Here is a 12,948-nt window from a genome sequence, read left to right on the forward strand (position 1 = left end):
TAATCAAAACACATGCTCAAACAGGGCAAGAAAAAAGAAAAATCAAAAAATACTTCATGCGAAGATAATCACTGTTGTCGCAACATGTAATAAAGTGTTTATTCGCCTCAACACAGGAAATGTCATTCAATATTCTGAAACTTTATAGTGCAGAGCAAGTAAATTAGATTTTTCCATGTCTAACCTGATCTCTCCATTCTAAGGAGAACCTTAACATGAACCCTAGACAATATTTGCTGTAATGTACATTCATCTGATTAAAGTATTAAAAAGCTAACCACGGAGCTCATGAGAAGGGAAAATCAGTTCACCTACTTTTCTTCACTTACAAAAAGTGCAGCAAAGCCCCCGTGTGCAAATGACTTCCCACCATGTGCTCTTCTACCGGAGATGTACAGAGCTTGAAACATCCAAGTCACAGAGAAAACTTCTGGGAGAAAAGGATTTCTTTCTCTTTCACAACTGCTTTGCAAATAACTGCAAACGGCAACACTAATATTGTCTGGATAACCAGTGGCACTAGTTATTGTTAACTCCTTCCCTGCTCCCAGCCACACGGATCCCAAGGGACCAGGGGAGCAGGACTAGCAGGAGGGCTGCTGATACAAACCGAACCGTGCTACAGCTACGCAGTGTGCAACTACAAGGAGATATTCTCAATAAAACAGATCACGAGCATCAGCGAGAAAGAATTCACAGCAGAATTCAACTATTCTGAGAACACTAAACCCATTTTTCATTCATAGCTCTGCGCTCCACAGTTAAGGCGTGGATGGTGACAATGCATTTGAACAGACTCTACTCTCTTCATTATTAATACTGAAAAGGATGATTTTTATAGGAAATTCTAAGCGCCCTATTAGATCTTGAAAAGAAGTATTAAGGTATTTTTCTCGGCAGGGTGCATTCTGTTTCTTTGCAAGAGAGAGTAACAACCTGAAATGTTTTGAAGTATCTTCTAATTTGAAATAGCTGTAAGGAAACACTACAATATGTCTCCAGAGAGATGATCTCAGTGGACACAAAGAGCCACGTTTTTAATTTCAATGACTTGTACGTGAGGCTTTTACCTCTAAAATTGATGTGAACCAAGATACTTTTGTGACTGAAATTCTACACCTGTTGATTAAAAGCTTTGTATGGTGTAGAAAAAGCCTAAGAAACCCAGCTGAGATCAACGACTTCTGCTTACTAAAGTCCCTACCAACTTCAAAAAACAGGAATAGTTGATTTCGGTGAAAAGCTTGGGACTTTTAAAGTAGTTCCCTACCAGTCTAACACTATTGCTCTTTGAGAAATGGAACAATGCCAACTTTTTCTCCTCAAGCTTTTGAGTTAGGGAGTAACTTTGACTAAAGGTAGTGACTATTAATGGAAAGAAATCTGTCTTTAGGCACCGTTGCTGGAGCTAAATATTGTAGACATACCTAGGGTGAGCTTTAAGGGCACACTTTTGCAAATGTAAAACAAACTTGTTCTGCTATTACTCCATCCATCATCAGTTCCAAACAGAACAGGAAGAAACATGAATTTATGACAGAAGACAACTCATTTTGTTTAGACAGTACCACTAGAATAAGACCATCTTTAATCTTGCTAAAACAACCTTAATATGCTCAAAAGGTATTTCGAGTTTCTTCAAAAACCCTGAATGCATGTACCTTCACAGTCCTTTTAAAGAGGCACCAGATTTCTGTTTAAAGGTAGAACTTATACCCAAGTGACATATGCCCTGTTACCATTATTTTACTGTATACAACTGGCAAAAATACTTTTGAACAACCTGTTGTCTCTCCAAAGGTGCAGTTTTCCATCACCAATCCCACAAAGCCTCCTACCGTTCTTTCTGTCAAAGGCTTTGAAGCCAGAAAACCAAAATTCAAAAAGCCAAAGGAAAAAGCCGTTTGGTACATATGCCTATAGCAAAAAAAAAAAAAAGAGGCTGCAGGCATTCAAAACCTGGCATGCAAAATTGTCACCTGGAAGCCGCAGGTAGCAACAATAACTTTGCGAGACAAAAAGTGCATGGCACCCAGAAGGACTCCGCAAGAGCTCATTGCACTGCATGAGAAGGGGCTGAAAGATGCACTGAAATACCCTCCCGAGCGCACGCTGCGTCCTGGTGCCAACTCAGAGCAGAAAACCTGCTCGCCCTCGTCGCGGGCACACACCCTGGCATCGCTGTCGTATCCCGCTGAAGGACACGGACCTAACGCCATCGAAACTCCACAGCACGAACGAAGCCTTTGGCCGCGGTTTGAAGCGGGAGGAAGTTTCGCAGCAGTACCCACTTGGATAGCTGCTGGCCTCCCACCCGCGGCCATTTGTTCTTCTCCTGTGCCAAATAGAATTTGTGGTGCCACAGTGTGAAACGATAAGGGACTGACGGTGGTTGCGCGGCAGTGCTTTACAACGACCGCGCCATCACGGAGGCAGGAAGATGAAACTTTTCCAGAAGGCACAACTATAACAGCCTCTCCTCCTCCAACACAGTCTCTCTTCCCCAACCAGGAGAGCTCCTTCCTAGATGTAAATTGGAGTCTGTATATGCTCAAAAATAGATTGAGGGTTACTGGTGCTCTTCAATCCAATTGCCCTTTTATTATGGAAGGCTGAACCTACTAACACTTAATCTAATCAATGTGGACAACAAACATCACTGCACTTGTAACACCAGTAAGGCTGCTGTTAGCAGTTAAGAAAATTAACTTCCACAGCTCATTACACTACCTAAGGACAGTGAATTACACACCCTTACAGGAGACCATCGAAGGACAACGTACTCCAAAGCAAGGCAGGAAAATACAAGTCCTAGATACTGAAGAGCAAAACCAAAAAAAACAAAACCAAAAAAATCTAATGAGGAGATCTAAATGAGGCACATTTACATAGCTGAGATAACTGAAGATATGAAGAAGCTGTAGCATTAATAGAAGCTGTAGAAGCATTAATATATGATAAATTATTAGTTTTAAAGCTGAAAACATAGATGCTTTCACTCCAGGGAAAGATTTCTGAGTGCATTCTACTCCTGAGTAGAGGAAGCTGCTAACAGACACACAATTTACTGTTTTATTACTTGAGAAAAATAAGAGAAATACCCTACCTTAAGTAAACTTCTTTAATTAGAAAACCAAACCCCTCAAACTTCCTTCTTCCTCCATTTTTCATTACAACCCATTGGATGTGTCACGGCCAAGCTTTGCAGCACTGCATAACACAATGCGGAATCGAATACAAACGGTAACAAGCTCTTTAATCTTGTTTCAACACCCAAACTGTCAGACCTCCAGGGTCCTCCCTCACCAACAACTTTCCCTGAAAGTTCATGTCCATTGATCCAAATACATCTACCAAACCTCCTCTGCCCTTTCAACACGACGACTAGAAAAACACAGCTTTGACTCATTTCCAATTCTCTGAGTAAGACAGGCTGCAGTGTATTAAAAATTGCTCAGTGACTGTACGTCTGCACAAACTTACCCGCACGACGTGCCTTAATTCACTGCCACGGGGAATGAAGGTACCATGCACTCCGCACAGGGCAAAAGCACACCCTGAGGGCATTACAGCAGAACGTTCGATACACCAGAAATCCACCCTTCAGCTTACCTCATAGCAACTCGTTTGTGTGGCCATAGCCAGAGCTCACCTTTCTGATGAGAACAAACCGGTGAGAAACGCACTGCTGTTTTCCCACACGTGTGGGCAAAGTGCTAGTAAAAACTGCTTCTATCAGTACTTGGAAGAGTGAAACCCTGTAAAAGGGACTTGCACCTGGTCATTTATCTCCTCGTCCTCAATTAAACCATCTATCGAGTTGGTTTTAATGCCCGTTCTCAGGGAGGCCATGGCAAAGGCAGGCACTGATTAGAGGAGTACGGCTTCAAAGGAAGCGTGGGAGGAGGCACAGCAGCCTCCGTGCTCGCGGGAGCCGAGGGGGCTCTCAGCAAAGATCAGCTTCTCTTGCAGGATCTAAAAGGTGGATAATCAAAGTAGCATCGCGAGAAATCAGGATTCACAACCTCACTGTGTGTGCTTACGTCTCTCTGCGCCGAGAAATGCGTACAGGGGAACTTCTTCCTACCGCAACCTTTGGTACTGTGGTATGAACCACATCCCGGCGGCTCGGACCTTTCACTCTTCTGGGGCTGCACATACCTTTTAGGACTAAAAAAAAAAAAAGAAAGAAAAAAAAAAAGAAAAGAAATAGGAAAGCTTGCCATCTGCAAGTTTTGCGCAGGTCTACTTTAAACCTCTGGTAAACTTAAAATAAAAGTTCAGTTTGAGGGAAAAAAAATTATATATATATATACACACACACACACGTATATGTATGTATACGTATATGTATGTATACGTATATCATATCTATCTCTTATATATCTATCTCTTATATATCTATCTCTTATATATCTATCTCTTATATATCTATCTCTTATATATCTATCTCTTATATATCTATCTCTTATATATCTATCTCTTATATATCTATCTCTTATATATCTATCTCTTATATACGATCCTCAACTGAAAAAAATTGAAAGTTTCAAAAGAAAACCAAAAACAAAACACAGATTTCAATGTGCCTGAATTAACTTCTTCATCCAATTTGCTTAATATTTCTGAGGCATTTTGAGGTATGAAAGGTAAGAACCCTGTTCATGAGAGAAGTTTTTAGAATTTATTTTTAACTCGTTATTTGATCACTAAGCATCGTGTGCAAACACTAATGGAAACCCCATGTGTTTATTTAAAATGAGATGCCTCTGAGGAACTTAGAGGGCAGATTCTTCTACTCCCAGCTACTTCCTCTCTCAGTAAGTCAACCGATTACAAACAAATTTACATCTAGTTTCTCATGAATTAGGCACTATCGAAAGTTTCTTAGCAGAAGACAAACAAACTGCTGCAAAACAGCAAGAGTATATATAAATAGACTATACACATCATTAGTTTTAGAGAAGAGCTCTGTGTAACAACTACGCCTATGACAACTTTCATTTCTTCCCTCTTTATTCCCGGGTACTGACTTACAACATTGGACCAAGGCAGGGTAAATCGGTAAGTTTGCAGTTCAACATGTTCGTTGTTCAGCCCATTGTTTTAAATGACCTTTTTTTCCCCACAAGATTACAGCAAGAATTTATAACTAAAACCTTTTCTGAAAAATTATTTATGTATTCAATTCCTTACATTCTTAACCTCCAAACTGCTTTGAGTTATGTATATCCTCCACAAGGTCTGAGTAAACGCAACAGATGAAAGATTTGAGAAACAGAGAGATGACACTTACTCCTACAGGGCACCAGCAAGCACCCGCTAGCCAAACTGATGACTATCTACAGAGCTTAGGGGATTTACTTCACAAATTAGAGTATCATCTGATGAATTATAAACTCCACATAAGAAAAAAATCTCACAGGGCTCCTCCAGAACTCCAGATGCTACTGTACTGGGAATCAAGCAGCAAACATAGCTCATTAAAGTAAAATAAAGACTAATTATCAATAGCAGATTACCAAACAGCTTTTCCTTTCCCTCAGAACATCCTCTTAGCTGTATAAGTGTACAGTTATTCATACCTTTCTTCATACTGCAGCAAAATTATTTAACGTTGAAGTCACAAACAGCATTTAAAAGCAGAAAATGTTTGGATTTAAGAGCAATAAATCTGTAAGAAACTAAAACAGTTCATTATTGCCTGAATCAATGTAGTCTACAGCATTCTGTAATATTTATTTCTGACTGAATTTGGAATCAGTACACAACTCCCCCCCAGATTTAGTGTTTTATTGAATAGGAAAGGTAAACTAATACTAAAAAAAAGCAGTTACCATACTACTACTATTGAGACAGAATCTAGATCTAGGTATCCTACAAATTTCGGTGTGTTATTTGTCACAGTAGTTATCTTTACAGGTAAGGGTATAGAAACAAAAAACAGAAAGCAAAAAAAAGCATTTCCTCTGGATTGGTTCTCTTGAGATTCAGCCTGATTGCTATTAGGGGACATAAGAGAGGAATGCCCCCCAAGTTAAAATGGATTGAGTTAATTCTCCCTTTAAAATAAGGCCCAAGAATTTAGTATATGGAGCCATACTTTGCTCACACTGTTGTATGTTTTAGGATAACCATGTTTAGGAACTGTTTTCTGCCCGGTATCACCTACATGGAGCTACATTAACTCAAATCTCTGAAGCGCTACTGGGACTTTTCATCTTTGATGCCAGGTGCACAAACAGCTTGGGTCCACTTTGCTGGAATATGAAGAACAACACTTAGGAACTCACTATTTCAAATTTCAAGGCTACAATGAAAAGAGAATCTTCTCCTCAGACCTGGAGTAATTGAGGAGAAAAAAAAACCCACAAAAACTCTTTTTTATATTTCTATTTAGTCAAAACAAGAATTCAAAGTCTCATTCCACAACACTCGAATCCAATGCAGCAGTGCTGTAAACCTCAAAATATTTTGAAGTAAACCTCAGTGTATTATTCTATTATTTATCAGCAAGTGTATTTGTTCCAGAAAACTTGATTACTACACCACTTCACACAAAAATGTAATTCCTATATCAGATTAATCGCTTAATGAGGACTAATTCCCCAAAGCCTGCCTTCAGCAAACCTGCTAGAACTAGAAACCTGCAGCAATATTCTCAGTAACTTGCTCAATTTCTTCTCCAGGTTATGTCAGATTTTTGTAAGACAGAGTTGGAATTTCAATGAATTAGCCAGTCAGAGTATGGATTGTTGGAAATAATTTTTACAGTAAAAAGTAAAACCTTGGTTGCATTCCTGCACAAGGTGCTTGTAGGTCCTGCCTAGAGTGGGTGCGACACACTGACCCAGATTCCAGACTTCAGAGCAGCTGCATTGCCAGAAAATTATCTACTGAGGAAGAGATTGAGAAAGAGGAAAAGCCAGCAGGGGGAAGAACAGGATCAAGAAGCAGTATATACCTCACGCAACTCCAGAAACACACTCACACAACTCCAGAAACATGCTTTAGCAAGAATATCTATCCTGGACTGCACCTGTAAATAACTTAAAATATTCATATTCACAGAGAGAAGGGGAAAAAAAAGAAAACAGTCTTCTGGTGCGCGTTATATAAAGTCTTTATCTACATAACCATTTCACACTTTTTAATCACAACTGTGATCGAAAGGAGTGATGCTTTAGAACCCAAATTAAAGCAAGATCTGTGAGAAAAATAGGCTAGTTCCACATAAGCTTCAAGGTAACATTAGCCAATTTTAACCTCTCATAGTCAGTAAGTTCTCCAGCCCAATTTTACCCACTTCTCTCTGGAACCTACAGCTTCAAGCCTTGACATACACATTAAAGCCAAAGAAGCCCTGGTTGTTTTGCCAACATAGAACAAATACAGCAAACCTCATATAAATTTCTTATATACCACCACAAAAAAAAAAAAAAAAAAAAAAAAAAGAGGTCCACCAAAAGCCTCTCCACTTCTCTGACCACATATCAGAAATTGCAATAACATCACTTCCAACTATGGAACATCAGAACATCTCAAGAGAGCGTCTTAACGCATCGTCAACTTGCAATATTATCTTTCTAGGCCATTTCCAAGTACAATCTTTTTCTTTTTTTCAAATAGGTTTAAGAAACAACAACCCTGCATGTTCCAAGAAACTGGGAGACATAGCTTGTTCATGAGCCTTCTGAAACAGCAGGAAAAAATATATCAAGTTGCAAGCCATTTCTGCCACGATTGAGGCATACGCTTATATGACACAAAAATAGTACAACAGGACACAAATGTGTTTTCCTGGACTATCAGCCATCCAGTAAGAACATGTTTGAGAAGCTTCATAATTTATAAAAGAGAATAATTTACTCCATGAAAATATAAATGAAAACAAGCACTTTAATAATTAACCCACAGTAATAACTGACTCTACACATAAGTCATGATAAGACACAACATATTTGGTCCAGAAGAAAGAAAAAAAAAAAATCTTGATAAGCAATGATCAGTTTACTGAAGAATACTGAAAAGGAAAACACATCCTTCTTACCCTGCAATAATCTTATACAGAGAATAACAGGATATTAAAATCATTAAATCTATGTACAATGACAACATTTTTGCCAATATTTTGCAGCACTCTAAGATTTCACAGTTTGCTAATGCATCAAACAGACAAACCACCTTCTGGTTTTTGGTTTTTTTTTTAATAAAAGACAAACAAATTATTTAAAATCGTATCTTGCAGGGCCACAGAAAATCCTGACAGCATCCAAACATATTAAGCGAATCCCTCACTCACAGTGACATATTTAGCCATCATCCATCTTTGAAATTAACAGATGCTATATTGCGAGTAGCGCTGCATATAGCACAGGCAGACAATGAACGGACAGGCAGTAACAGACATTACAGACCCGTTTCAATAGCACAAGATAAAACATTAAAATGCAAGTCAGGAAGGGTGAAAAATTCACCAGTCTGCAGTTCTTCTGCATTGCCTAGAATTAATAAAAATGAAATAAAGTTTCTAGTTCTAATAAGTGCAAAGAGACTTTCATAACGTGTTAACTGGTGCATGGTGTCTCAGCCTGCAGCAAGTCAGTGCTATTATTTCTCCTTAAGTGTGAACTTCCCTATTCGTCGTAATGAGATGTAAACTTTGAAGCCTAATTACAACTACTTGAATGCCAACACATTGCTTATTGTATCACAGCTGAACATCCTACAAGAAAAAATCATAGCTATTAATAAATGTACAAAAAAAACCCATATAACCAACATGCATATCCAGAGTGGCTGGACAAACTGGTTTTCTTAACCCATATAAAATTTCTCAAGTCACATTCTAAAAAATAGCTCAGACTTTTGAGTAGTAGCATATACTTTTGATAATTTAAAATGCTTAGTGTCTGCAGATCAGCAAGACAATCACCCTATCTACTTTATCTGTTAAATGACAGGAGATGATAGTATCACTGGAAATAGTTTTCACTAAATTTGCTCCAACAGCAGTTCAGTTCATTATGCCAACTTACAGCATATTACGCCAGTAAATTATTTTGTCTGGGACCAATAACTAGCATTCTCTACAGAAAATAGGTGGGATTCTCTGTTAAAGGACATCCTTCAATCAATTTCTCATCAAAAAGTTAGTGAAACTTCTTATATAAGGTATTTTTAATGTATAAATACATAACATATATATATTAGATCTTACATGTAAAAGACCATACTCATTCTTAGGTCAAACTTTGAAAGGGGGACCTCTGTGAGTACGTTGTTCTAACTTCATGATATAACTGACTTTTTTTATATAAGACCATATATACATACAGTCTTACTGAATTGTTCAAGCGAATTATCTGTTTTCAGTGAGCAAAAAAGGAATAATACATTACTGAGTGTTGGATGGTATTTCCCTTTCAGAAAAAGTTTCAGCGAGTGTTTTAAATGCGAACAGTAGTTCTGTAACAGAGAATCAAGTACCTCCACCTACATATACTTCACATAGCAGTAACTCCCACCACTGATGGGAAAGAAACTGCCACTGACTTCTTCTGGCATCGGAAGAGTCAGTCTACCTGTCTCAACGTCTTCAGTTATTAAAGGAGAACCTACGAACTAGGAACTTGCTGTCAAAAAGCAGTTACCCCTACGTATGCCAACAATTATTTTATGTAATTGCTGAAATATAACTGTAAGTTTTACATTCTAGTCTTAATACTTCTAGGGACTACGTGGGTTTTAACAAAACAGTAGAAAAATACTAGAAAATAAGTCCAAACCTCAAAAATAGAAAAGCCCATAAGGAAGAAATGACTTCTTTTGTGGAGGAAAAGAAAAAAAACAAACCACACACACACACTATTATAGGTTTCAGATGAACAGCGTTCCTTAAAATTGACTCATTTTGCTTAAAGAACAACTTTTTCCAATTTAACTTTAGAAGGGTTCAACTTGATATAACATGATTAGCTATTTACATTTCCTGAGCACAAAGCCAACCTAGTCATGGACCAAAACTCCAGTGCTCCAGGCTTCAGACAGCAGCACAAAACAGTTTGTGTCCCTGAACAGCACCCGCTCTCTACAGCAGCTTTTATAAAATATACAGAAATATACACGCATAAAACCAAAACTAACTCCTGACTTTAACCCTTCAAAACAAAAGGGTTCAAAATAGTCTTTCTGCGAGATATCTAGCTCCTATGCAACTATACATACCCTCTTAAAGAAAAAGAAAAAAAAAAAATCAAAGACAGCGTTAAAGGAAAGCATAAATACCACCTTAATAAGAAGGGTTTCCTGAATAGTTTCCCCTTCCGCCAAGCACTACATCACAGAAGAAAAGAACCTCATGTATTTTCTGCCTATTTAAAAAATGCAACTGAGCCGCTAAAAGCAAGGGAAAGTCAACGGAGCAGGACCGGACAAACGATTTCCGCGGACAGTAACTGCTTAGGAACTGGGCACCTCACTTTTTTATGGTGCAATGTTTGTGCTTAAAACTAGGAGGCAAGCGGAAGGAACCTCTACGTATAAAAGCAAAGGTTTCCATTAACGCTAGGATTATTAAAGGAGGGGGGGGGCTAGTTTTGACCCCAGACTTTGACAGTCTCGGGAGGAGGGAGGGGGGAAAGCCACTGTCAAATTCCAGCTATCAGCTTTTCGCTAGACCCAGGCCTTTTGCACACTACGACGGGATTAAAACACAGATCTACCGGCCGCTTCCGAGCACGAACACCTCGCTGTGCACAGCGACGGAAAAAAAATTCCTGCCGCAAACGGCCCAGCGGCTAATTTATTATTCCTTCGTACGAACACATCCGCGACGCACAGAAACAACCGCCCGCAGACGCGGAGCAGCGGCCCAAACCGGGAGGGCTCCTCCCGCGGCTCCCCCTTCCCGGGGGAGGCCAGAGCGGCCAAAATAAATAGGAATAAATAACCCCCCCCCCCCCCCCCCGCGCGGTGAAACACGGCGGAGGAGCCGAGGCACCGGGGCGGAAGCGGCCCCCGAGACAAAGCGGGGCCGGGAGGCCCTGGCTCCGCCGGGGCCCGGCGGCAGCGGAGGGGGGGGGGGGGGGGAGGCGCGGCAGGCCGCCGCGCGGAAGCGAGAGGCAGCGCCGCGACCCGCCGCCGAGGAGGGGCAGCGGGGCAGGGGCTCGGCGGCGGCAAGGCCCCGGCGCCGCCGCGAGGGGGAAGGTCGGCGGGGACGGAGGGGGGCGGCAGCGCCGGGCCGCGGCGGGTTAAAGCGCCCCGGCCCCGGGGGTGGAGCCGCGGGCGGCGGCCGCCGCGGAGGCAGGCCCGGCGGGGGGGGAGGGGGGGCAGGCGCCGGCCGCCCCCGTACCTGAGCCCGCGGCGGTCCCCCTCGGCGGCGGCAGCCCCGCGGCTCCCGGTCACCACAGCGCCGAGCGGCCCGGCGAGGGGGGCAGAGAGCGGAAAAGGTGGGCGGCGGGGGATATCGGCAATACCCCACGGCCAGCACCTGCTGCCCGCCCCTTCAACCCGCTTATTGGCTGCAGCCGCCACCACCTCCGCGCCGATTGGGAGCGCCGCCGTTGAGAGGCAGCCGCTACGACCCGTGGCGCTGCTAGGCACCGAACAACAAGGCGAGGGGGCTTTCTGATTGGTGGAGAGAGCTGAGGCAGCGGCCCCGCCTACCAACAGGCAGGACAGCCGGCCGTTCTCGCGTCGCTCAGACCCTTCCTACCAATCGGACACGGCCGAGAGGAGACGGTGTCCCTCCCCCGGCTGCCATTGGGCGAGAGCGGAGCAAGGCGGGCGACGATAGGCGGCGCGGGCTGCCCGTCAGCCCGCCGCGGCCCTGCGCTCCGGCTGGGGCGCAGGGCGGTGAGTACGTGAGGAGCCGCACAGCAGCGCGCGGGCGGGTTTGGGGGGGGGGGGGAGACGCTGCGGCCGCCCTGCGCCAATGGGGCGGGGAGGCCCCGCCCCCTCCCCGCAGCGCCTCATGGCGGCGGGGGCAGGTGGGAGCCGGGCCCAGGGCTCCCCCCTGCAGCGGGGAGGCCAAAAAGTGACCCCCCAGCACCCCCTTCCCGCTCGCCCCCCGCCATCACCGGGGCGTCCCGTCACGGCAGCCCGCGCTGGGCCCGGCCCCGGGGCCTCAGGCCCGCGGCGTCGCACCCCGGGGCGGGCTTTACGCTGAGGTAAATCGGTGTCGCCGCCCCGGGCTGCAGCCCAGCGCGGGCAGGCTTCGCGCCCAGGCAGCCCGAGCTCGCCCTCGACGCCGGGCGAGATGGCGGTCGGCGAGGCGGGTCGCCCCCAGTGAGCCGTCCGGCCTTGTCAGCGAAGGGAAAGGCCGCCGCACGTGGGAACTGGCCCGTTCAGCCCGTCTGCCCGAGGCTCGCGTGAGGAAAAACGGCCCCGGAGAGGGAAGAGCAGCCCCTGGACGGCACTGTAAGTTATAGCAAGATTAGAGCTGGTGGCACCAGCCCTACAATAGAAAGAAAAAAGAAAAAAAAGAAAACACACACACGCTACCTGGTGGAATTATCATAAAAAAGATGAGCGGTTCAGCTGTTTCATGTTCAAGCTTTTACAATACTGTGGTAGCATTTTTAGGTTCTCTGTAGCTGCAACACCTGTATAGTTTGGTTCCCACACACATAGCGTTTCTCTCGTCCTCATGACTCGAGGAGCTAGAGCTTTAAAAAGAGGAAAAAAAAAAATTAGTCATCAGCTAGCAACACTGCACTTGTCTCCTCCTGCCCCCAACCATTCCTTCGTTAAGATCAGTGGGTTTTACCTACACTTCATTGCTGCTTCCCGCCCCCTAGCTACAACAATACCCTGCTATCATTGCGCAGCTGTTTTCGGAGGGGTGGTGGGTGGCATGCTCCTGACAGAGTTCATGGCTGGGAGGTTTTGGCAAGGCCGTCTGCAGTTTGCACCTTCTCCTGCAGAGGCTGCCGGGATGCTGGAGCT

General features: G+C 43.7%; 1 protein-coding gene across 2 annotated transcripts in view; it reads right to left on the bottom strand.

Annotated features, from left to right (window-relative positions):
* KDM4B (lysine demethylase 4B) overlaps positions 1–4,166 on the bottom strand; it is a 90,145-nt gene extending 85,979 nt beyond the window's left edge. For both annotated transcript variants that reach the window (XM_067312589.1, XM_013942695.2), the window contains exon 1: positions 4,044–4,166. In XM_067312589.1, coding sequence (XP_067168690.1) covers positions 4,044–4,159 — 116 coding nt within the window. In that variant the 5' untranslated portion in view covers positions 4,160–4,166. The remainder of the gene's footprint in view (positions 1–4,043) is intronic.
* Between the last annotated feature and the right edge of the window lie 8,782 nt (positions 4,167–12,948).

Source organism: Apteryx mantelli, chromosome 30 (assembly GCF_036417845.1).
Source record: "Apteryx mantelli isolate bAptMan1 chromosome 30, bAptMan1.hap1, whole genome shotgun sequence".
Taxonomy (NCBI): Eukaryota; Metazoa; Chordata; class Aves; order Apterygiformes; family Apterygidae; genus Apteryx; species Apteryx mantelli.